At 38.8% G+C, this 26,944-nt stretch overlaps 1 protein-coding gene across 1 annotated transcript; it reads left to right on the top strand.

Moving 5' to 3' along the window:
* Nucleotides 1–4,432: 4,432 nt before the first annotated feature.
* Nucleotides 4,433–25,473, top strand: LOC130570493 (uncharacterized). The gene is made up of 3 exons (XM_057360821.1): nucleotides 4,433–5,371; nucleotides 13,214–13,265; nucleotides 24,728–25,473. Exon 1 carries the CDS (start codon nucleotides 4,475–4,477, stop codon nucleotides 5,354–5,356), a length of 882 nt encoding a protein of 293 aa, XP_057216804.1. The 5' UTR covers nucleotides 4,433–4,474; the 3' UTR covers nucleotides 5,357–5,371; nucleotides 13,214–13,265; nucleotides 24,728–25,473.
* The last annotated feature ends 1,471 nt before the right edge of the window (nucleotides 25,474–26,944 follow it).

The following is a 26,944-nucleotide window of genomic DNA, read 5'->3' as shown; positions in this document are numbered from 1 at the left end:
TTGAATTATGGAAGAATCTGATAGAACTGAATTAAAAGGTTGAGGTGTTGAACATGCCAGTGAGTTACAGTATGCAGGTAAATTTCTTAATATTATTGTTGTTGCTGGTCCAGGAAGGCTTTGTTGCAATCATGTGGTGTACAGGTGTTGATATTGTCCTTCAGGTTGTGATCATAGTTTGTAACTTGTCAATGTAAACCTGTAATCCTGAAACATAGAGGTGTTTCATACAGTACCCTAGGCTAATTTAAAACTTTATTGAGCACATGTGTGTGTGTAAGGGGGGGTCCATAAGACACTTGTGCCCAGCTCTAAATTCTTAATCCGGGCCTGCACAGAGTCCAAACCTAGGAAGAGACAGGGGTGGATTTATTTTATATTTACATTTATTCATTTGGCAGACGCTTTTATCCAAAGCGACTTACAAGTAGGGTGCAGTGGACAGTTATCACTGCCAGAGCAAACGGGGGTAAGGTGCCTTGCTCAAGGGCACTTCAGTCATTTCCTGGTGGCATTGAATTGAATTGAATTTAACCAGCGACCTTCTGGCTACGAGTCCAACTCTCTAACCACTAGGCCACAACTGACCCATTTTATTTTTAGTGGAAATCTGTCAGAAACCATGTAAAAACCTGCTTGTTTGCGCGAATCACTTCAAACCGGATTGCATTTTCAACCCGGGACAGTACAAGCACAATTAGCTTCAAAGTTGTTCCTCAAGAGGGATCAAGACCAACTGAACCAGACAAAACTGCCAATGTAAGTAATATTTATCAACAGTTTGAATTGACGTAAATGTACCGTATATATAGGAGGATAACGTTAGCATATGATAGTGAAAGGAGCTAAGACAGTCATGGGCTAAATAGAACATTCAAAGCCAGTGTTAAACTTACTGTATATAAGTGCAGATGGACACATTTGTAGTTTAGCTGTATGTATGTTAATACATTATGTGCGTTAATATGTTCAGCTGCGGCAAGCTGTTTGTTTTGCTAATGAACAGGGGCGAACACTGGGGTTAGTTTCATTTTAAACGTCTGAAATCATTCGTGCTTAGGCTGAAAAATCTGTCACAGCAAACTAGCTCTCACGTTGTGTGTGTAACGTTATAACTTGTCAATGACAAGCGCTAAAATCCATATAATTCCCCTGAGATGTGCAGTAGATTCCGTGGATTTTAGGTAAGCATACACGCACAACGTAAGCGCATTAGCTGTTTGCTGTGATTTATTTTTTTGTCTCCGGATGAATGATTCGAGACGTTTAAGACGAAACTAACCGCAGAGGAATTCAGGAAATATCATTTAGCTAAATCATTGCCACTACACGTTTGTTGTGTTGACACGCCGGACAGAAGGGGGTGGGGTTCGCTGTAACTCATTATCAGTTAAAGAGACATGCCCCAAAACGGGTTGCTGTGAGCATAGCTGTTTTTGACGAGGCAAGAAGGGTTTTGTTTACACAGCCATTGAGTGTTTTTAAGCAAAATATGTTCCAGACATTTCATGAAGACCCTAATAAATCATACTAACTTGTTGAAAGTGCTCGTCTGAGGAATCCTTTAAGACATTTGTATTCATGTTTTGTTTAGTTTTTGCTAGATTGTCTGCTCACTATTTGTGAAATGCGTCAAAATCTGAAATATATTTTGACGAGTCAAAGCAATAACCTGAATGTTTAATGTTCACGGCTATTAAAGCTAGGGAAGACATTTTTTTCCAAGAAACTGGTTGAACGTCTCTTACTATCCTGGTAGCAGTCAATAATTTAAGTGGTCTACGTATATTCTGTGGAATTCTCATATTTCTTACAGAGAGTGTCCAGAAAATGTCAAATGAGACGGAGGCAAACATTGCAACCATCGCCTTTTGTTTAAAATATGCACCAGACAGGGTGGGTGGAGGTGTCAGGAAAAAAAATATTCAGTTGTAGTAATGAAATATTTATTTTACATTCTGTTCCAATAAGGTTGTGTATTATCTAGTCTTATTTTAAAAATGTTGTGTTCCAAAACATTTTTTAAATATGTTAAATATTATTTGTAAAATGTATTTTTATAAAGATTTTTTTATAATCCAGTTCATCTCTTTGTCATTTTTCTGATAAAACCACCAAACATTTGTGGATTCCAGTTTTACATTAAGTTAAACTATTCTTTGCTAATGTTTTAAAATGAATAATTTGGTGTTATCTTACATTGGATCTTAACCTCTGTCCAGTCTTATTGTTTTCTCAACATGCTTTCTCGGTATGTTTAATTTTTATTTTACAACAAAAACCTGCATCTGTTAAAAGTTTGATGTCATGCCAACAAAATTTGACAGCTTTTGTTGGTTTTTGACAGGTACAGATTTTGATTTATGACAAAAAGAGGTGGAGCTTGATTTAAAGACGTTAAATGTCATTTTGAGATCAACAAACTGCAATGCAATTGGTCCAAAATGGGATTATGAAGTCGACTGCAACGTTAGACCATTTTGGTTGGAAATGAAAATCTGGTAGACGTCAGCACCCAATGTCAGGCTGTAGTACTCTTCCTGCAGTTACTTTCACGGGCACATGACGCGTTTAGGAACGCGACCTATCCCGTGCGCAGACCGACTTCCTGTGGCTGTGGAGTGCAGATTATAACATTGCAAATAACATCATGTTTCTTGGACAGACGGATGAAATCGCTTTATAAGACGTCAATCGTTGCGAGTCGCGGGAATTACTTTCGTATTGAATGTAGCAGCGTTTTGGACTTTCAAAGATGTGGCGTCTCAGGAGGTGCATTTTTTAAAGCATACCATTCTTAAAGTCTCTCCACTTTTTTGAAATGTTAAGGCGGGCCAGGTAAAGATGATTGGCCTGAACTAGAGTGACAGGATGTCAACCAGGATGTCAGACAGGATGTTGAGTATTTGATCATCGATGTCATTTTGTGGCAATTTTCTGTTTAGTATTTACAATAAAGTAACTTGTAAGACGTGAAATTTTAAATAAAAATGAAATTGGACAATCTAGTTTACATTAGTTTACATTACACATTTGTACAAAATTGCATGCTTTGTTTAAATAGAAATGTTCCTTTCTTGTGTACTACAGTTGACTCTTCCCAAAAACATGACTGTAACACTGTTCAAAGTAAGGGAGGAAGGAGGCAGGAACCGGCGAACATTAAATAAACTTTTAATAAAATAAACAAACAAAGCATAAACCAAAGTAAAGGGCCGGCAGCCACCTCACGGTCGACTGCTGGCTACACAAACATAACTAAAACACATAAAATGTCCAGGCCTGGTCCTCTCTCAACATACCTTCCTGTCGCTCCTCCTCTTATGCTTCCGGAGCTCCTCCTTGAGAGATGCAAGACTGGTGTAACACACAACTGACACTCATTATCACTCGCGCCACTGGCCTCGCGTCATTGCCCTCACGGCTCTCGTCCCGCCTCCCTCGTCACATACCCCCATCGCCCCTCACAGTCCAGGGGGTACCAATGAGACTGTGCTCTACTCCCCCCCCGGGGCCAGTCTCGGTGGCCCCAGTGCCTGGGGGTATGGACAGACGAGATGAGAGAAAAGGAGATGGAAGCACACGGAGCGACAGCGACGAGAGAGGGGAGAGAGGAAAACAGAAAAAAAATCTGGTCCGGTTCCCCGACACACTGTCGCTCAGTCCTCAGCCAGCCGAGAGGCTCTTCCTCACGGTGCCAAGTGTTGGTACTGGACACTTGGTGGACATCCCGATCCTCCTCTGCCTCCTGGCGGCCGGCGACGGCTCCTCTGGCTGAGGGCAGCGGTTCTCCCGTTCCCTGCTCCTCCCCTTCATGGCGGATGGCAGCAGGCTCCAGCCCACGGCAAACGGCGCCGACCCTTGGCTCCCTCCCGAACGACAACCACCCCACCTCGGCCCATGAGCATGGCCGCGAGGTCTTTGTCTCATTCGAACACACGATCCAGCACCACCGCCTCGTCCGCACTGCCCGAACACCTCAGCACCGCGATCCCCCTCAGCGGTGAGGGTTCTCCGACAGCATGTCTCTCCTTCCTCCCAGGTTTCAGCACCACTGTAACAATGTTCAAAGTCAGGGAGGAAGGAGGCGGGCACCAGCGAACATTAAATAAACTTTTAATAAAATAAACAAACAAAGCATAAACCAAAGTAAAGGGCCCACTACACAAACATAACTAAAACACATACATTCTGATGTCACTTCCTGTTTGCTGAGAGCGCGTGGTTTGAATCGGAGCTCTTTCAAACTTATTCTTAATACATCGTTTATTCTTGTTATATCTTAAGACTTGTGTTTTAAATTGTTATTCACCGAGGGTAAAACTTATCCTTAAGAATATCCCATACCAAAAATCGTACTTAAACGCACTGATAATTAATTTTTATCAGATCATTCGCTATTAGCCTCAGGCTGTTAGCATTCCCAGCCTGCCTGCTTACTGCTTAACACACTGTTCTCATTATTACATCACTAATGGCTAATGTTTCAGACGTGTTTTTACCTCTGAGTGCAGATGAGGAAACGTTCGCACTTCAGTCGGAATTGGAGGCTGTGGAGAAGCAGACACGGGTGCGAGAACATAAAACGGCGCTGGAAACATCCCGAGCTGACGCTCACAAATCCGCGGTAAGTTTTCATCACGATTTTAATACTCCTACCACTTCTACTCTGCGTGTTTCTATGCACAGAGCCCAGGCTTCGAGAACACGATCAGCCCAAATGAACTTCACTCCTGCACTGGCACACCCACGGCGAAAGGCGCGAGCCAGGACTGGAGAGATGACCCAACCGCCACCACCGGTCTTCGAGAGCCCAACCAGGAACCGCTTTGCCGCCCTCTGCAAGACGGAATGCCACGCTGTGGTCATCGGAGACTCATTCTTCCGGAACGTACGCGCTTCCTCCACTAAAGGTAAGGTGCACACTCATTGTTTTCCTGGCGCCCGTGTTCTTGATGTCTCTGAGCAGGTACCTGCGATCCTGAAGGACGACGCTAACGTCGGAGCTATCGTGCTGCATGCGGGGGTGAATGACGTCAGGATGCGGCAGTCGGAGATCCTGAAGAGGGACTTTAGGAGTATGATCGAGACGGTACGCAACGCATCGCCCACGGCGAGGATCATCATATCAGGGCCGCTTCCTACCTACCGAAGAGGGATTGAAAAGTTCTGTAGACTATTTGCTCTAAATAAATGGTTGATGTCATGGTGTATTGAACAGAAGCTGCTCTTTGTTGATAATTTTGATCTGTTCTGGGAGCGACCTAGGCTCTTCCGCCCTGACGGCCTGCACCCCAGCAGCATCGGAGCGGCTCTTCTGTCTGACAACATCTCAAAGACGCTACGCACCGTTTGACTACGTCTCCCACTGGTAAGTCAAAACTTTAACCATAGTGTGTGTTCCTCCCACTCAACTGTTATAAACGTTACTGCTTCCAAATGCATAGAGACTGTGTCTGTCCCCCGAATAATACTACAAAATAACAAAATAGCCAAAACTCAGAGAAAAAATCTCATTGTGATTAAACCTGAAGACAATGTAATAAACGACCAAAACAAACTCATAAAGTTCGGCCTACTTAATATTAGATCACTAAATTCAAAAGCAGTTATTGTAAATGAAATGATCACAGACAACAGTTTTGATATACTTTGCCTTACCGAAACCTGGCTTAAACCAAATGATTATTACGGTCTACAGTAAATGAGTGTACCCCACCAAGCTACTGTTATATGCATGAGCCTCGTCCAGTTGGTCAAGGTGGTGGTGTCCGGAACAATCTTTAGAGACTTTCTTACTGTAACTCAGAGAACGGAGCATAAATTTAAATCATTTGAAGTGCTTGCGTTGAACATAATTGTTCCAAATGAAAGTAAAATACCTTTTTTACATCTTTTACATTGGCTACTGTGTATAGACCCCCTGGTCCCTACTCTGATTTTATGAAAGAGTTTCGGACTTCCTATCGGACCTATTGGTTAACGTTGATAAAGTACTAATTGTCGGAGACTTTAATATCCACGTAGATAGTGCTAACGATGCATTAGCAGTGGCATTTACAGAGCTATTACACACTTTTGGAGTAACACAACACATCAATGGACCCACTCATCGATTTAATCATACACTAGACTTGATTATATCCCATGGAGCCGATCTAACCAATATAGATATTACACCTCAAAGCGACGATGTCACTGATCACTATCTTATAACATGTACACTGTGCACTGCAGAAATCAGCCGCTTAACTCGTTATCGGCAGGGTAGAACAATTACCTCGACTACTAAAGATAGTTTCACAAAGAGCTTGCCAGATCTGACTCCTTTAATAACCATACCAATAAATACAGAATCGCTCGATGACATGACCAGCAAATTGGGCACTATTTTCTATAATACATTAGATGCTGTCGCACCTATGAAGTCAAAAAAGATAAATGAGAAAAACGTAGCACCATGGTACAATAGCACCACTCGCGCCCTTAAAAGAGAAACACGTAAACTGGAGCGCAAATGGAAACAAACCCAATTAGAGGTCTTTAAAATTGCGTGGAAAGAGAGTGCAAACTGTTATAAAAAGGCACGAAAAGCAGCAAAGGCTGAGCACCTCCGTAACCTCATAGAAACTAACAAAAACAATCCAAGGTTTTTATTTAGTACAGTTGCTAAACTAACAAATAAACAGACTTCACCTGACCTGGGTATTCCGCCGCACCTTGGTAGCAATGATTTCATGATTTTTTTCACAGAGAAAATCGAAAACATACGAGACAAAATAGTAAAAACTCAACCTCCAAGTCTGTCCTATGAATTAGTACCAACCATCGCCCCAAAAGAAAGGCTACAGTGTTTTTCACCTATAAAACAGGAAGATTTAATTAAAATTATTGAAACATCTAAACCTACAACTTGCTTATTAGACCCCATACCAACTAAATTATTAAAAGAGTTATTACTCGTTGCAATTGAGCCCATTTATAACATTATCAACTCGTCAATTAATCTAGGCCATGTCCCAGGACCCTTTAAACTGGCCGTCATTAAGCCTCTTATCAAGAAACCAAACTTAGACCCCAATGAACTAGGAAACTATAGACCGATTTCAAATCTCCCTTACCTGTCTAAAATACTAGAAAAAGTAGTGTCAACTCAGTTGTGCTCTTTCTTACAAAATAAGGACATACACAAAAAATTCAAGTCAGGCTTTAGACCGCATCATAGTACTGAAACTGTGCTCGTTAAAATTACAAACGACCTGCTTATAGCATCAGATAAAGGTAACATCTCACTCCTAGTCCTGCTTGACCTTAGTGCTGCGTTCGATAATGTAGACCATAAAATACTTCTAGATCGCTTACACAATTATACCGGTATTCAGGGACAGGCACTACAATGGTTCAGATCTTACTTATCAGAAAGACATCAATTTGTCCATTTAAATGGGGAATCATCAAATCTAACGCAAGTAAATTATGGGTTATCTCAGGGATCGGTTTTAGGACCCTTGCTATTCTCCATATATATGCTGCCCCTTGGAAACATGGAATTAGCTTCCACTGTTATGCTGATGATACTCAGCTATATATCTCATCAAGACCAGATGATTCCTTCCAGCTGTCCAAATTGGCAGAGTGCATCGAAGATATAAAACATTGGATGACTTGTAATTTCCTTCTTTTAAATTCTAATAAAACAGAAATATTACTTATCGGACCAAAGACACGTGAGCAGAATATTTTGGATTATAACCTGCAAATTGAAGGCTGCACTGTTACTCCAACAAATACAGTTAAAGACCTTGGCGTTATATTAGACAGCAACCTGTCATTTAAAAATCACATCTCAAATGTCACAAAAACAGCCTTCTTCCACCTTAGAAATGTTGCCAAATTTCAAAATATTTTATGTGTTGCTGATGCAGAGAAGCTTATTCATGCATTTGTCACCTCAAGACTTGACTACTGTAATGCACTGCTTAGTGGTTGTCCTGCATCATCAATAAACAAACTACAGTTAGTTCAGAATGCAGGTGCCAGAGTTCTAACCAGGTCCAGAAAATATGATCACATAACCCCAATATTTAATGCTAAACTTACATACATGACAGCAGTTTGAAGTTATGGCTGCACTCAGTGACTTTGATTGGAGGTAGCTGGGTGGGTGTTGTAGGGAGTGGGGGGGCTTGTTGGTTGTGGTTTGGGGTGTTTCATTTGTTGGGACTGTGTGGGTCTGGTCTGGTTTGGTCTTGTTTTGTGGTCGATGTCGGACAACAGAGGAATAAAGTTAATTATGTCATTACTATTTTTCCCTGGTTGTTCCTCTGTTGTCTGTTGTCGATCGCGGAATGGGACCGGGTTGGACCTGCACGGTTTCGGCAGGTGGGGCTTCCTGGGTCGCGGCTGGTGGGCTCTCCCTGTTCTTCGTGGACGTTTGCTCGGTGGTTTTTGGTCGGGGTCACTGAATGCAACTATGACACGTCAGAAGAGATCTGGCCCTCCCGGCTGAGCCTGGTTTCTCCCGAGATTTTTTTTTCTCCATTTATTCATCATTGGAGTTTGGGTTCCTCGCCACAGCAGTGCAGTGTTGGCTTGCTCACAGGGAGACTGCATTTATTTATTAATTTATTTATTAGATATTATTTATTAGAATGATCTTGCTTGGTCTATAAACACCATGCACTGTCCTGTGTTTTACCTTTCTGTGTTTTTCTTATTTGCTCCTGTAAAGCTGCTTTGGAACAATGCACATTGTGAAAAGCGCTATATAAATAAAATTGAATTGAATTGAATACAATGTCCAGGCCTGGTTCTCTCTCGTCGTACCTTCCTGTCGCTCCTCCTCTTATGCTTTAGGAGCTTCTCCGTGAGAGATGCGAGACCGGTGTAACGCACAGCTGACACCCATTATCACTCGCGCCACCGGCCTCGCATAGTTACCTCACGGCTCTCGTCCCGCCTCCCTCTTCACAATGACATTTACTTTTCATGTTTGACTGTTATGGTGAATTGAAACATCTAAACACTGTCAATGAACACCTAAACACACCAGCAAAAATGCCAAACACTACTGGATCAACAAAGAATGTCAAAACAAATGGACATTAGGATATAAATAAATAAACACCTAGGCTGGTCTAGACACCTAGGCTGGTCTAGACCCTAATTAAAATACCATGTTACAGTAAACCACAGTATTTGCTACAGATTTTCAATGTATAACTCAACTCAACTTTATTTATATAGCGCTTTTTACAAATTTCATTGATACAAAGCAGCTGTACATAAGACATGTTGACTATAAGCAAACCAATTAAAGTTGTACCTGCAAAAACAAGAAAAAGGTGAAAACAAAGACAGACATACCCACATACAAAACACTCCACACACACAATATGCACACGTACTAACACACAGACACACACACACAGACAGGCACGCACACACACACGTACACAGACAAGTACGCGCCCACAAAGACACGCACACACACACACGCACAGTGAGAGCACAAATTTAAGATAAAGGAGAGAGAAGCACATGTCAAATATAACAGATTGTAAATTTCTATATGCAATATTAATTAAGTAAAACTTTAAAATTCTAAAGCAGCCCCCCGGCCAAACAGATGCAAAACAGTATGCAAACGGAGGCGAGGAACCCAAAACTGTAATCGAGAAAAAAATCCTCAGGAGAATCCAGTTCCCCTCTGGCAAAAGCTGCTGCCTCTGCACAAGCTCCAAAGAGCTTGCACAAGGCTAAATAAAATAAATAAACTTACTAATAAGGTAAATTATAGTTTAAGATTATCATTAATAATCTAATAGCATTTGAAATTTTGTGGTGAGGACGTGTCAGGTGACTTTCTTTATCCAGCTCTATCATCTCAGCTCTTGTCAGGTCTCCACTCTACCATCAGGTCAGGCCATGAACTGCATCCTGCTCGCTGTGGTAACCTTGGAACAATGAGACAGGACTGTCTGAGAGTAGAGTACTGTTCTGCACTCTTTGATGCAACAAGTACATCAGATGTGTTTTTGGTTCCGGTTGATCTAACTAGTGCAGCCTAAACCCTCAGAAGATTTATATTATGGAAGTCTAGTGTATGCAAGATTAAAAAGATGCGTCTTTAGTCTAGATTTAAACTGAAAGTGTGTCTGCCTCCCGCACAGTGCAGGGAAGACTATTCCTAGATAGGAGAAGGATCTACCACCTGCACTTGATTTTGAAATTCTAGGTATTACCAACTGACAGGACGCCTGAGAGAATAATGCACGTGAAGGACTGTAATACAAAAGGAGTTCATTCAAGTACTGAAGAGCTAAACCATGTAGGACTTTATAGGTAATAAGCAAGATTTTAAAGTTAACGCGATGCTTTATAGGTAACAAGTGCAAGGTTGACAGAACCAGGCTAATATGTTCATACTTTTTTGTACGTGTAAGAACTCGAGCTGCCGCATTTTGGACCAGTTGGAGTTTTTGTAATAAGCCTGCAGGGCAACCACCTAAAAGCGCATTACAGTAATCTAGTCTTGATGTCATGAATGCATGAATTAACTTCTCTGCATCTGATATTGACAGCATATGACGTAGTTTAGATATATTCTTAAGATGGAAAAACGCAATTTTACAGGTGTTGGCGACGTGGCTCTCAAATGACAGATTACTATCGAATAGAACGCCAAGATTCTTTGCTGACGACGAGGGTTTTATGGAACATCCGTCAATAGTTAAACAGTATTCTTGGTTGTTACTTATAGCAGTTTTCGGTCCAATAAGTAACACTTCCGTTTTGTCCGAGTTCAGTAATAAAAAGTTGTTACTCATCCAGTTTTTTATATCGACTATGCATTCCATTATTCGATGGAACTGCTGTGTTTCATGAGGCTTCGAGGAAATATAAAGTTGAGTATCATCAGCATAACAGTGAAAGCTAACTCCGTGTCGCTTTATTATATCTCCTAGAGGTAGCATGTATAATGCGAAGAGCAGAGGCCCTAAGACTGAGCCCTGTGGTACACCGTACTGGACTTGCGATTTGCGTGACACCTCATTGTTTATTGCTACAAATTGAAAACGGTCGGATAAATAAGATTTAAACCATTTCAAAGCTATTCCCTTAATGCCGACATAATTTTCGAGTCTATGTAGGAGTGTGCTGTGGTCAATGGTATCGAATGCAGCACTAAGGTCTAGCAGCACCAATAACGAGATACAACCTCGGTCAGACGCCAATAGCAGATCATTTGTAACTCTGATCAAAGCAGTCTCTGTACTGTGACATGCTCTAAATCCAGACTGGAATTCTTCATTGATGTCATTCCTTTGGAGGAAGGAGCATAATTGAGTTGAAACTACTTTTTCCAGAACTTTAGATATGAAAGGTAGATTCGATATAGGCCTGTAGTTCCTTAGTTCTCTAGGGTCGAGTTGGGGTTTTTTGACAAGGGGCCTTATAACAGCCACCTTATATGCTTTAGGCACATGTCCTAATGTCAGAGATGAGTTAATAATACCAAGAAGAGGATCTATAATTTCTGGGAGCATCTCTTTCAGTAGATTTGTAGGTATAGGGTCTAGTATGCATGTTGTTGATTTAGATGATCTAATAATTTTAGACAGCTCATCTTGATCTACGGTATAAAATAATTGCATTTTCTCCTTAAGGGCGCTGTAGTTAGTTTGTTCAGCGGGTTTCACTTCTGATTGCATTGTTATAATTTTTTCTCTAATATCTTGGATTTTATATGTGAAGTAGTTCATAAATTCATCACTGCTATGCTGATATACAGGATCAGAAGTCACTGACGATTTATTTTTTGTTAATTTAGCCACCGTGTTAAATAAAAACCTAGGGTTGTGCTGGTTTTCTTCTATTAGTGATGAAAAGTAGGCGGATCTAGAAGTTATTAGGGCTTTCCTGTATTTTCGAATACTATCCTTCCATGCTGTACGAAATACCTCTAATTTAGTTTTCTTAAAGTTGCGCTCCATTTTTCGGGCCGCTTTCTTTAGAGCCTGAGTGTGTTCATTATACCACGGTGTGGGGCTGCCATTTTTAATCTTCTTTAAACGTAGTGGAGCAACTTTGTCTAGCGTTACCGAGAAGGTGGAATTAAAATTTTCAGTGGTAATGTCAAGATCTTCAACGTTATTTCTCATGATTTGAGACAATTCGGGCAGATTATCGAGAAACGCATCTTTGGTAGTTGAAGTTATTGTTCTACCATATTTGTAACAATGAGTTTTATTTGCAGCCGTAGGCCAGTGAAGCAAACATAATACCAGATAATGATCCGAAATGTCTTCACTCTGCTGAAGGATTTTAACGTCGTCCACATTTATACCGTAAGACAGTATTAAATCTAAAGTATGATTACGAAGGTGAGTGGGTCCTGACACATGTTGACTAATGCCCATGGAGTTAAGAGTGTCTTTGAAAGCCATTCCTAAGGCATCTGTAACGTTATCTACGTGGATGTTAAAGTCACCAACGACAAGGAGTCTATCTGCGGCCAGTACTAGTTCTGATAAGAACCCACCAAATTCTTTAATAAAATCTGTGTGGTGCCCTGGAGGCCTATATACAATAGCTAGAATCAATTTAAAAAGTGTTTTATCTTTAGTATTAGGTGTTGAAACATGAAGAACCATGACTTCAAAAGAATTATATTTAGAGTTCGACTTCTGGGAAATGCTAAGAGAGTTATTGTAAAGTGCTGCGACACCTCCCCCTCTGCCTTTTAGACGAGGCTCGTGTTTATAATAATAATCTTGGGGGACAGATTCATTTAAAGCAATATAATCATCTGGTTTTAGCCATGTTTCTGTCAAACAGAGCATGTCTATTTTATGATCTGTTATCATATCGTTAACAAAAAGTGCTTTATTAGAGAGAGATCTAATATTTAGCAATCCGAGTCGTAACAGTTGATTATCTGTATTTTGTTCATGTTTAGTTTGTTTAACGTTTATTAAATTACTTTCAAGAGGTTTACGCATTATTTTATGTTTGCTAATCCGGGGGACAGACACAGTCTCTATTTTGTGATGTTTGGGAGAACGGATTACTACATGTTGTACATTTTGTGTATTCTGCGACGTGAGACGGCAAGCAGACAGTTGGTTAAGCCATACTGTCTGCTCCCTGACCTGGGCCCCAGCGAGTCAAGTTTTAGCATTAGCATTAAGACTTTTTGCCATATTTCTAGACAGGATGGAAGTCCCAGCCCAGGAGGGATGGAGACCATCTCGTTTCAACAGGTCAGGTCTGCCCTCAAAACTCTTCCAGTTATTTATAAAAACTATATCATTCTGCAAGCACCACTCAGACAACCAGCCATTTAGTGATGATAATCTGCTATAAATCTCATCACCACGATAAGCAGTGAGGGGGCCAGAGAATATTACAGTGTCTGACAACGTGCTTGCGAGCTCACACACCTCTTTAATATTATCTTTTGTGATCTCCGATTGACGGAGTCGAACATCATTTGTGCCGACGTGAATAACAATCTTACTGAATTTACGATTAGCCTTACCCAGCACATTTAAATTTGACTTGATGTCAGGCGCTCTGGCTCCCGGTAAACATTAGACTATGGTGGCTGGTGCCTCTATGTTAACGTTCCGAACAATAGAATCACCGATAACTAGGGCACTTTCAGCAGGTTTCGCAGTCGGTGCATCACTGAGCGGGGCAAACCTGTTCGAGACTGTAATCGGAACGGTCGAGTGATGTTTTGTCCTGCGACTACGCCGTCTCACAGTCACGAAGTTTCCCAGCTGCGGGGGATTTTCAACCGGAACCGAGCTGTGTGCGCCAATGTTGCTCGCATCCAAAGTGTTTTCTATGATCCCTACACTCTTACTATCCTCAGATAACGATCGGATGCGAGACTCTAATTCTAAGATCATCTCTGTCAGCCTAACTATTTCCCTGCAGTTATCGCATATAAAACCCTCGCAGCTGACAGAGAAGGCTAAGATAAACATATGACATGAGGTGCAAGTAACAATAATAGGAACAGAAGCCATAACTCACCGGGTTTGAAGTGCAATTCCAACTTACCAAGGTTGCTCAATGAATCGTAGTATACTCGCTTAAAAAGAGAAACAGTTAGCACACAAGACAAACCAGAGGCAAGATGATATTCCACAGTGTAAACAGAAAGCAAGATAACACGCTATTGCTATGCTAGCGGCGTTAAGTTAATTATCACTTTTGGTTTAGAATCTTCAAGTAAATGACAAAAGCAGGGTTATTGAGATATCAGGATAAGTTAGCAACGACAATGATAAGTAACGATAATAAAATACACTAATATTAGAGCGAAGTGTGGGGATACAAACAAACCGCCGGCAGTGATGCAGATAGCATCTGTTTATAGCTAATACTACTGAATATTGAGTACAATAGTGTACCAATGTATTTATGCTATACTCAACTCTCAACTCAACTCAACTTTATTTATATAGCGCTTTTACAATTTTCATTGTTACAATATATATATTATACTATACTGTAGTATAATTACTATAATACCACATACTATGAAACCACATTATATACCATGTGTACAGTATTTGTTATATTGGCTATCATAACGATCAACAATATTTTTATTGTCTTTTGAAGTTTAATTCATTTGTTGGATAGATTTTGTGCTTGCATAGCAACCATAGTTCTTTGGTAGATTCAAAGCACCAACATATTTTTATTGATTGTTGTCCCTCTTACTTATTAGTTCAGGGTGTGCGCCTCACACGTCCTGAAAAGGGAAGATACGGGCTCTTTGATCGCCCTCTGGTGGCTTGCTGCAGTACAGGTCAAAAATCCCGCCCTCTCCATGTAAACGAATGGGACTTGAGACAAAATAAAAAAAAAAATTACACTTCCAGGAAAATTTCCCGAAAGATAGATTTGATCATTTAAGGTTGTTGGTATCTTTTGTGATAAATTTGATTTTAGCTTGTGATGCTATAAAAATGGGTCGTGTCGTTATGATTGACAGCCGTGATTGACAGCTTCTCAGAGCAGACTGTCAGAGATTTGAGAGGAGCTTGAAGATATAACCAACTATTAATTTTCAATTGCTAACGATTAACTCATTAGCTGTTGTATTAACCTTGTTTTAGCAAGCCCTTCGGTATAGGGCAGTCATATGAGAAATTCAGGGAGCGTGGTTGATTGGGTGTGCGAGAGTTTTGGGCACAAGTTTCATACCGTGGCTCTGCCTCCTGGCTCCACTGACGATTCCTTATGTGCACACTAGGGATGTAACGATTCACTCAGCTCACGATGCGATGCGATTCGCGATTCTGATCTCACGATGCGATTTATTCACGATTTACTCACGATTTATTTTGAAAAAATGAGTTGAAACCAATTAGAAATGAACAACGTCCCTTGCATTATTTCTTAAATGCTTCACGTTTCTTTGTATGATAAAATAATGTTTTATTTCAAATAACAAAACTAAACTGCAATTTTATAACAAATTAATAATAGAAAAAGTCTCTAATATAAACAAACTAATACTGTCTGTGCTTTTCTTGGATTTTTTTGCATTTAAGAAATATCAGCATCCACGTTTAGGTTTGCAGTGAAAATAGCGGCCCCTGCTGTTCAAAAAATGTATTGCGATTCAGTTCAAGCCTCAACCGATTTGAATCGTCGCTCATTATAACCGATTTTCAACCGGCTCACGGTGAATCGTTACATCCCTAGTGCACACCAATGGTCCAGACTGGTGTTTTTGCATAATATGTCAGCGCCAATTGTCGGACGTTTTACGCTCAGTTCATTACAATGTAAGGAAGCAGTGTCAGGCCGTCCATCTTTTCAATGGCGGGGCCCTGTGCACTCCGGCACCTCAGAAGTAATATGCTACTACAGTGACATTATTTTGCACTTACAGTTTAGATAATGTTAAGATTGTTTCGGAAAATGTGCCAAAGTGATTCAGAAAAACTGTAAATAGAAATAATGAGAAGGGAGACAAGGGGAAGCAGGAATAATGAGGAAACAAGTTATTACCAGCGATGTTATGTTAATGTGCCAGAGGAAAACTGGCCCTATAAGTTGAGGCTTGGTTCTAGTGTTGTAGTATCATTTTATGATGGTCTTGGTCAAGACCATAACTGCAGCAGTATCACTAAATTGCAGGTGCATATTAGTGATACAAATGGATTAATATAAATTAGGGCTGAAACGATTCCTCGAGTAACTCGAGTTATTCGAATACAAAAAATCATCGAGGCCATTTTTGTTCCCTCGAAGCCTCGTTTAATCCATTTAACTACAGTAGGCTACACACGGAGCGCTGCGTTTCCCCACGGACCGTTATTACTGACGCACAGCCCACTAAACTCTATTCATGTTACAGGGCTCTCAAGACTCACGCATTCACCGCGAGACACACGCATTTTAGTCTGTTCACACGCTCACACGTATGTCTCATGCTGATAAATAACTGATAGCTTATTGAAATGGTGAACTGCTATTTTACTTGGTTTTAGTCTATTTTGCGAGTGAAACTTGTTTTCCGGCTGCATTGAGTCCATCAAACTAGATGCGGACTTGTGGACGCCGAATCATGTTATTTACACATGTCATCTGGCTGTTCTGTGTGTCTGTGAATGAACTCAACTCAACTCAACTTTATTTATATAGCGCTTTTACAATTTTCATTGTTACAAAGCAGCTGCACATGAGACACATTGACTACAAGCAAAACAATCAAAGTTGTACCTGCAAAAACAAGAAAAGGTTGAAAACACAGAAGACAGACATACCCACACACAAAACACTCCACACACACAACACGCACACGCACCAACACACACAGACACAGAGACACACACACACACACGGATGCGCACGCACACACACACAACACACACACACACACGTACGTACACAGACAAGTACGCACATACACACACACACGCTCAGTGAGAGCACACTTTTAGGATAAAGGAGAGAGAAGCACAGGTCAAATATAACAGATAATAAATTCCTATATGCAATATTAATTAAGTAAAACTTTAAAATTCTAAAGCAGCCCCCCCGGTCAGGCAGATAGTGCAAAAACAGTATGCAAACGGTGGCGAGGAACCCAAAACTCTAATCGAGAAAAAAAAACTCAGGAGAACCCAGGCCCAACCAGGGGATTCCAGTTCCCCTCTGGCAAAAGCTGCTGCCTCTGCACAAGCTCCAGAGAACTTGCACAACAAGGCTAAATAAAATAAATAAACTTAATAATAAAATAAATTATAGTTTAAGATTATCATTAATAATCTAATAGCATTTGAAATTTTGTGGTGAAGACATGTCAAGAGACCGCGTCCTTCTTTATCCAGCTCTATCATCTCAGCTCTTGTCAGGTCCCCACTTCCCATTCTCCGCTCTACCATCAGGTCAGGCCATGAACTGCATCCTGCTCGCTGTGGTAACCTTGGAACAATGAGACAAGACTGGCTGAGAGTAGAGTACTGTTCTGTACTCTTTGATGCAACAAGTACATCAGTTGTGTTTTTGGTTCCGGTTGATCTAACTAATGCAGCCTAAACCCTCTGAAGATTTATATTATGGAAGAGTAGTGTATGCAAGATTAAAAAGATGCGTCTTTAGTCTAGATTTAAACTGACAGAGTGTGTCTGCCTCCCGGACAGTGCAGGGAAGACTATTCCAAAGTTTAGGCGCTAGATAGGAAAAGGATCTACCACCTGCACTTGATTTTGAAATTCTAGGTATTACCAACTGACAGGACGCCTGAGAGCGTAATGCACGTGAAGGACTGTAATACAAAAGGAGTTCACTCAAGTAATGAGGAGCTAAACCATGTAAGGCTTTATAGGTAATAAGCAAGATTTTAAAGTTAACGCGATGCTTTATAGGTAACAAGTGCAAGGTTGACAGAACCGGGCTAATATGTTCATACTTTTTTGTACGTGTAAGAACTCGAGCTGCCGCGTTTTGGACCAATTGGAGTTTTTGTAATAAGCCTGCAGGGCAACCACCCTGAACTGCACAGTTTAACGTGCTACACGCGTGATGCTCATGAATTTGTCTGCGTCTGTGCTGAATGAGGACATGAACACATGAACTTCACCCCCAGAGTTGCTCTGAGAGTTTATTTCAGAACATTTTACTGAGTGAAGCTAACACACTAAAAAATAAGCGTCTTCCGACGACCTGCCAAAAAAAAGTCCGGTTAACTCGGTATTTTTATGTGGACAAATATATTACTATTTAATATTTAAACAAGAAACTAAAACTAATTTAGATAAACTAAATGCATCATGCATAAGCTGAAGTTAGTTGTTTACCTTTGAAATGATTCTTTCTATTTTTGTTAATGTTTCATATTTATACATTTGTATTAGGCCTATATTGCATGTTGAATGTAATATGGCAAAGGAATGTAGTAAATGGGTTTAGTTTTCACAGATATGAACGTATGCAATTTCAGCAATAAATATGTAAATTTTTCTAAAAAGGAAACAAATTAGTTGTTCATTTTAAGAGACCTGTCTTATTTTCTCTTGTATATTTAGTATTGCTCTTTAATAAAGAAAACATACTTATTATCCGAATACCCGATTAATCGATGGAAAATCAATAGAATACTCGATTACTAAAATAATCGATAGCTGCAGCCCTAATATAAATGGATGTAAAACTTCCTGCTTTAAATGCAATCCAAAACTTATTTTTAGTTTGATTTCTTATGTTACTGCTGGTAATAGATGAAGAGAGTATTGTCAACAAATGAAATCTGTCAACAGAATTAATTGAACAGCCCACAAAATCCAATTTATAATTAAAAAAAAAGGTATTTGTGTAAGATCTTGTTCATTTCATTTTGCATTTTAAAGAATGTTATATATGGTCTCTTGTTTGTAGTTCACACTTTCAATGAAGTTTAATGAGCAGCAACATTTTACACACAGTACAATTATTACTATCCTATTATTGTTTCGTTGAAAGAGTTTAAAGACTTCAATATATCTTGGGTATTTACAGGTTTTCTGAATTTAAAGGTTGAATATTTGCCATTTTTACTTACAAATTGTAATGTGTTGAGTAGATAAAACATAGAAAACAAGCCTTGAATGTGTTAATTTTATATTTTTAGTGTTTGAATTGATTTGCTCAAAGAAACCAAAAGGAAATTCCCACACATATGAATCACCTCCATTTATCGCTACAGTGACTTATTATTCATTCAATGCATGGAGTGCTGCCTACGTATTTCCGGTAAAATCTCAGGGGGTGGGAAAGCTTCCGGGTTGTATTCACCCATAGCAAATGTGCTTTACCAGCGCTCGTTTTGGGGGGAATTAACGTGTAATATAGATTAGTGAAATACATCGTATTGTTAAAATACTATATTTTAACCATGTAATGGGTGCTATAATACAAAACTTTAGTTTAGTCATGACCTGCAGCGTTTAAATACACACGTGACTGTGGTTCCATCAGGCATGGCTGTGTCCCGTTTTATGAAGCTTCACAGAGATTTAATAATGTTCCGAGCATGGATTTACTTTATAACACGTAAGGATTTAAACCTTAACTGGTACTACAGTTTGTTGTCATCACGTTAAGAGTGCAGATGTGATTGAGCCACAGCACGTCAGCTACTGAAGATCATATGGTCTATTGGTGAAAGCGCTAGCTAATGCTAAAGAATAAACGTAACACTGGATACATTAATTTGGTTTTATTTGTACAAATTGTAATGTAAATAAAAATAACGTAAATATATAGGCTACTTATGACATTTCTGTACTGTACGTAATATGCATTATATGTGCTTGTGCAGTCATCCATATCTTAGTTCTTAGTGTGTGCTTTTTTGTATGTAACTAAAATGTCTTTGTATGCAGCTGTGACATGACAATAAAGATATTCTATTTTCAAAATGTGCTCCATTAATGTAAGCTTGTATATAATAACTGATACACAGAAATTGTCAGGTAAAATGCAAATACAAAAACTATTAAATACGTCAAAAAAATGCTTTTGATTTAAATAAGGCTTCATATTGGAATATTGTAAAGTAAAATATTTAAAATGATTAAAATGAATGGACTATGAAATTCTCACAATACACAGTAAAAATGCTCACTACTATTTCAAAAGATGTCCCTGTTCTTCTCTTGTTATCCCGGCTCTTAACTATTTCTCACATTTCTTGTGGTACGACTTTGTCTGTGATCCTTGGAAAACTTCACAAAATGTAAACAATAAATTGAAGCTTTAGGTCACAGCTATCCTTTGGTGTGTCCTGCTCCTAAACTTTGTGTCTTCTCTGACTTCATCATAATTCTGAAACATGTCATCCTCTCCCTGATCTCCTGTCATCTGATTCTGACTGGGAGCTGAGAAAATACATATAGACTAGTATTAATGATTTGAAAATCACACTCGTAACATAACAATGGGAGGTAAGTGAGAACGTTATCATTTATAAAAAAAATCAATGTCATCAACTTAAGGTGAATTGTGTAACAAATTAAAAACCGATTCAGTATTTAAACAATATTTATACCCTTTAAAAGCCAAGCTATGTCTGTTTCTTTACAGCAAACCTGCATATAAGACGGGAACTGTGTTATTGATATCTGGTCAGATTCATACAAATTTCTTGTTTAAAGGTAAAGATATTTAAGGGCTGAAAATCGTTGATAAACTCGGTGTAAAGATGATGTCATTCAGTGTTATCCAGCCTTAACGTTACGTGCTACGTGCTAATAGCAATAGCGTCCAAGCTGTCCATGTATTTTTAAACGGATAGTTTAAAGTAGCCTACTTCTTTACTTGACAGGGGGGTAGCTGACAGTATCACAATGCTGACGAACATCATTTATTGTAATCCGGCGAACTTTGTGTAAGCAACGAGTACAAATATTCATCTTCTCCTCTGTCATGTTCACAGCTCTAGGTAGAGATGACTGGCTTCCAGTGGGGCAGCGGATGTGTTTTCGCCTCCTGAGTGTAAACGCGGAAGCGGCCGTGCATTGAGTGCATTATGCTAAGAGGACTTTTAAGCAGTGCTCGAATTGAGGTGGGGGGAGGGCTGAGTGTATCCGGCGGGACCCATCATGAGGCATTAGGGGCCCCTATAAGAGGTAAAAAATAAACTTAGGGGGTCCTTCAGATTTTTTTAAATAATACTAATTACAAATCTAAAATTTGTGCAGAAAGATATGGAAACTATTATAAATGAAGTATTTACAATAATATTTACCTCTTTTTTAGGTAACTTTCATGTCCCTCAAATGTAAATGCTTGATATTGTTTGCTTGTTTAGTGGTAGCTAAAGGTAGCTTGGGCAAAAAAAATATGCTAAGAAATCCCCACTTGGAAATAGAAGTTTTATCTATGTCACATCAAACACTATGATGTGACAAACTCAGAACACATATTTACAGTATATATCGGTCTTATATTTTCTCTAAATAGTTGTAAAGAGTTGTAAATAGCCTCTGCCGACAATGTGGGCTATTTGGACTGATTGTAAATAGACATTCTGATAATATATTTAAATTTGTTTTACATATTTTAAACTAGTTTTTAATAGAAACTAAGTTTTACGGTACCGCCCCCACTCCCAAAAAAGGGATAGTTCTCCCAAAAATGAAAATTTTATTCACCATCAAGTTGTTCCAAACCTGTATACATTTCTTTGTTCTGTTGAACACAAAGAAATGGATTTAATGTTAGCAATTTTCACTTCTGGGATATCATTGACTACCATAGTAGGACAAAATATTGTTTTTTGGTGCTGTTAAACACAAAATTAGATATTTTGAAGATTTTTGGAAATCAAACAGTTCTGGGGCACCTTTGACTACCATTTTATTTTCAATGATGTCCCAGAACTGAAAATTGCTAACATTCTTACAAATATCTATCTTTGTGTCAAGCAGAACAAAGTAATTTATACACGTACTGCTGTATCACATCACAAACAACTTGGGAGTGAGTTAATGATGAAAGAATGTTCATCTTTGGGTGAACTATCCCTTTAAGATTATATGGCTCTTTCAGATGATTTTAAGGAGTGTTGGTCTTGGTCTTTGCTCTCAGCCCTTCAAAATCGTGGTCTTGTCTTGGTCTCGAAACACTCTGATCTTGGTCTTGTCTTGGACTCAGTTTAGATGGTCTCGACTACAACACTACTGGTTTCTCCCAGTAATGTTAGTTCCTTGCTACTTTTGCCTTGCTCACTGGGGGCCAACTGAAGACGTACACATTATATTATTACGAATAAAATGGTTCGATACAAAACCTATAGACATCTTGTTATTTTCACAGTAACGTTAATTAGAATATGTAATTATTATTATATGCATTGTTAGATAAATTAAAATGAGGTACATTTCTTTAAATATTTTTGAAGTTATCATCAATTCAGTAATCATTTACTATATACAATTATTTTTACTATTTACTACTAAGTATTGCTAATCTAAAATTGATAATAATAGCAAGTATGATTACAAACTGACTATTGACATAACAGTCTATTTACAATCAGATTATTTTAACTGTTATGCACATTTTATGAAAAAATAACTGTACTAATGTGTATACTGTATAATGTAAAACTACTTTGCAATAATGCAAAATTGTGAAAACAGACCTTTAGATATTTACTGGTAAACATTGAGCGGTCACCTCATTTATTATATACAGTCTTCAACTATTCAAATGCAATTATAAAGCAACTCTGAAGAGAACAGTAGTGTCATAATTCATCTTAATTTAGTTTGGGTTCTGTTATCATCCAAATTAAAAATATGTATTTATAGTTCTCAGTTTGTCTTTTGCACGCTCCATTGTAAGCAGTAAGCTTGTGTTATACATTCTTACTCTCAAATCACCTGCCTGTTCCAGCCATCCTCCTCCTCGCCCTTGTTGAAAATTTCAACTTTCCAGAGGGGGACAGCTGTCCAACAGAGCAGGAAGTAAAGCTAGATCTGATTGGTTCTGCTTGATCTGGAAGGACATGTGTATCCAATTAGTTTTGTGGCTTTCACTGGGTTCCAGCAGACATACTCATTCTGTCATTTTCCTAACCAAGTGTTTTATTTAAAACGTGCCAACGCTTTTAAATTATTTTTTTCAGCTGATATTATTTAAGGTCCCATCTTTGCGCAATCTAGAGTCAAATCTAGAGAAAAAATTATGTCAGTGTTATGGGTGGGCAGTAGAAAATAGTATTACATTTATGAAGTTTTGAAAACATAAAATAGTAATGCTTTGATTTGTTTTTAATGAGCCACACTAAAAAAATGACTGTAAAGAACTGGAGAGAATGAATGTAACCACTGTGGCTTTTAAGATACATTTTTAAATTGATGCCTTACCACCACCTATTATGTTGGAGTGTCAACCAGATACTGGTGCTGGACTAAAAAAAATCATAGTCACAATGGAATCAAAGCATTCACTTTTTATTTTTTATGTAAAATTGCAGTGGTTATAAATAAATAATCTGTTTGGGTAATTATTTTCTATTATTATTATTATTCATCTTCTTTCATAATCTTTTTCTTTTTTCAAAATCTGAAAATGTAGCAAACCATCCGTTAACCCCTTTTGTCAGTCTCCTGCCAGTTCCATTTCTGAATAAAACACATTCTTTACAGTTCCACACATTTGCAGTAAAAAAAAAACAAGCTGCTGCTTTAATATCACAAATATTCCCATTATTTGTGGTTGGTATATTGTGACACCCCTAACAGTACATAAACCTCATAAATGGACACATGAAAATTAAATAAAGCATTTTATGTTCTATGAAGGGGCATCCCTTCTGCACTTGTTGGGTATTATTGCTTTTGGTATGTGCATTTAAACACACTGTAATCCTACAAAATATGTCTCTCAAAAACTGTCCTTTTTTGTCACATCCACAACACATTTTTATTTCCCTTTTTAAAAATAGAAAACTTGTGCATAGACATTTTTCTGATGTTTAGACTCTAACAAGGGTTTAGTCAAATATAAACAGATGTTTTAATATATTGGTAACAAATACATTCTCTGTTTATATGTCATCCATAACCATAATCCATTGTTGTGCAACTGCATTTTAATTGACTTCTCGATTGGGCAAATGCCCATTTTGTTTTTTATTTTAAAATGATAGATTCATTGTTGAATTGGTGTCCCTTGTAAAGCATGCTTGAGCCTGAGAGAGGCACTATGTATACATTAAACATATTATTATTATAACCCAAAATGTCACATCTATAACACTGGAATTGCCCTATTTTGACATTTTCTGACCCCACCACCCCATTCTTCTCTCCATCATATTGTCTCATTGCGCTCAATAACTACAATATACTATTGTAGTAACTATAAATACAATAAATCCATAGTACAATGTATTGTAATTATACACCGTATATAGAATAATTGCTAGTTTTTGATCAGTAGTGCTAGCACAGATGTAATTTTTGTACAGCATAATTATAGTAATTGGCTGTTATCCCACACAAGGGATTTGATTCATGGCAAAGGTTGTGTCCTTTTCCTGTATAACTTATAAGTATAATCCTTGCATTACTAGATGAGATCCTAGCATAGATGGAAAGCAACCTGTGGTGGGTGAATGGGTTGAAAACACACATATGGAAAGGTGCTTGGTGGGTTGCATTTAGTCACACTTCTGCGTCTCTAATTGAATTACTGTTGACAGAACTCCACAGGCTACACTATGGACACTAAACGCTCAGCAAACAGGGTGTAAGAAGGCCATCTGCCCTGAAATCAATTACCCGCATTGGGGTCCGGAGGAATCCAGATCCACCAGCCACATCCTCCATGTCAGCTTCCAGACTGACGGCAACAGTTGCAGACACCTGACGACACTGACCTCAGAGAGAAACTTCAAAGAGAAGTGGCCACAGGGCGGCTCTAAATCACTTGTTTGTCTTTGCCACCTGATACCACAGCCTAAAGCCACCCATCCTATGACATCCTTCACATATTAAGCGGCCTTTGGATCAAATGGATAAAAATCCTACACAGGAAGCTGACAGAGCCAATGAACGTAAATCCTGATGGTGCTCCCTGAGGTTATCACTATTAACCCATAAGACCACAAAAATGACACAAAAAGTGCAGTTACTATTGAGCTATAATATTCTGTTCTATTTAAAACGTGATCCTAACTAATAGTGCAGTTTAAAAAAAATCAGATTCATTGGATTTATGGGTAATCAGCATCCCTGAGACATGCTGACAACTTCAAGTGTCACCAAATTTACCTGCTCTTCAGTCTGTCTGGATATGGTGCTGCATTTAAAAACTTTGAATATGTGTAAAAATATATTGTGTGGTATATTTTATTCATAAAATTATAAACTTTGAGGGGCATTTTCCAGGATAAGACTTCAGAATTGTCTCATGATTGAGCTGTCTTAACTGAAAACAGCCTCGTTGGTTACTTTTTCTAAACTCAGGAGACTTAGTTGTGATTCTCATATGTTTCTTGATTAAATGTGAGCAGTTTAGCAGATGTTTCTCTTAAAATAGCTTTGGAGAAACAGAAATCAATGCAAATGAGAGATGTCTGAGAGGAACTGAGTCAAAACTGAGATTGTGGTAAAACAACCTTGGGAAATTTCTTTGTCTTGCTGTAATCTCCTTCTGGACTCATCACCTAACATTTTATTGCTCAGAGATTGCTCTTTCTAGCATCAGAATTTTTGCAAATCTCCTATATGTATAATTAAGGTATCAGCTTTGTCCTCCCATGTTTCTCCTAAAATCCCCTAGGAGAAATAGAAATAGACACAAATTAGACTTAAGTAAGTTCGGAGAAGAAGATGAGACAGAATCAAATATATGGTGTGGGAAACATAGGAGTTCTGTTTATTTTATTGCTGTTATCTCCTTCAGGACTCATTAGATTAGATTAGAACATTTTATTGCTCAGAGATTGCTTTTACAAATCTCACAATATGAGGTTGCAAATCTCTTATATGTCTATTTTAGGTTTCAGCTTTGCATCCTTATGTTTCTCCTAAAATTCATCAGGAGGAAAAAAATAGACCCAAATAAGACAAGTAATATATGAGAGAAAAGGAGTTGAAACTGAGAATGTCATGGGGGAAACATTGTACATCTCTTTATTGTCTTGCTGCAATCTCTTTCAATACTCTATTACTGTCGTGATTCTGCCTCATCTTGTCATGTCTTTCTTGATCTTGTGGCAGAATCACGGCAGGATCCCTTGTTATGTGTGGAGAGAGTCATTTTGACCCTTTCGGCCTTCTATACTCTCTCTGGTCCTTGTCTGTGTTCCCGCCCTTTTGTATCCCTCGTTATTGGTTGTTAATTAGTTCATGCCCCACACCTGTTCCCCTTTGATTTGTCCCCTTATTTAATGCCCCTGTGTTCTCTGTCATGTGTCGGATCATTGCACTGTATTGTGTTTGTCGTGTTGGTGAGTGCCTGTCGAGTTGGTGAGTGCCTGTCGAGTTGGTGAGTGCCTGTCGAGTTAGTAAGTCTAGTTTATTGTGTTGCTATGTGATGTGTTATTAGTCTAGTCTAGTCTAGTCTTGTTAGTTTAGTTAGTCTTGTTCTTGTTCCCCCTGTTTACCCCCACGTGGGTCTTTGTTTTGTATTTAGTTATTATTATTAAAAGTCTTGTTTAACCCCTTACCCGCTGTCTGCACTTGGGTCCTCTGTCCGTCTATCCGTGTCTCTCACCCCCGTTCATGACGATTACTATATTATTGTTTAGAGGTTGCTCTTTCTGAGCTTGTGAGATTTAGCTGAGACTCTTATTTATCTCTCATTGTAGTATCAACAGTGTCTCAGATTTTTTTCTCCTAAAACTCCTTAGGATAAATTAAAGTAGACACAACTGAGACATGAGAAAGTCCTGAGACAAGGGAGTCCCAAATGA

The sequence above is a fragment of the Triplophysa rosa genome, linkage group LG19 (genome assembly GCF_024868665.1).
Source record: "Triplophysa rosa linkage group LG19, Trosa_1v2, whole genome shotgun sequence".
NCBI classification, from domain to species: Eukaryota; Metazoa; Chordata; class Actinopteri; order Cypriniformes; family Nemacheilidae; genus Triplophysa; species Triplophysa rosa.
Note: the sequence above shows the minus strand (reverse complement) of the source record. Positions and strands in the feature narration are given on the sequence as shown.

Bases quoted from the DNA above. Each gene is read 5' to 3' on its own strand.
- LOC130570493 (XM_057360821.1), top strand. From the start codon at position 4,475: ATGGCTAATGTTTCAGACGTGTTTTTACCTCTGAGTGCAGATGAGGAA.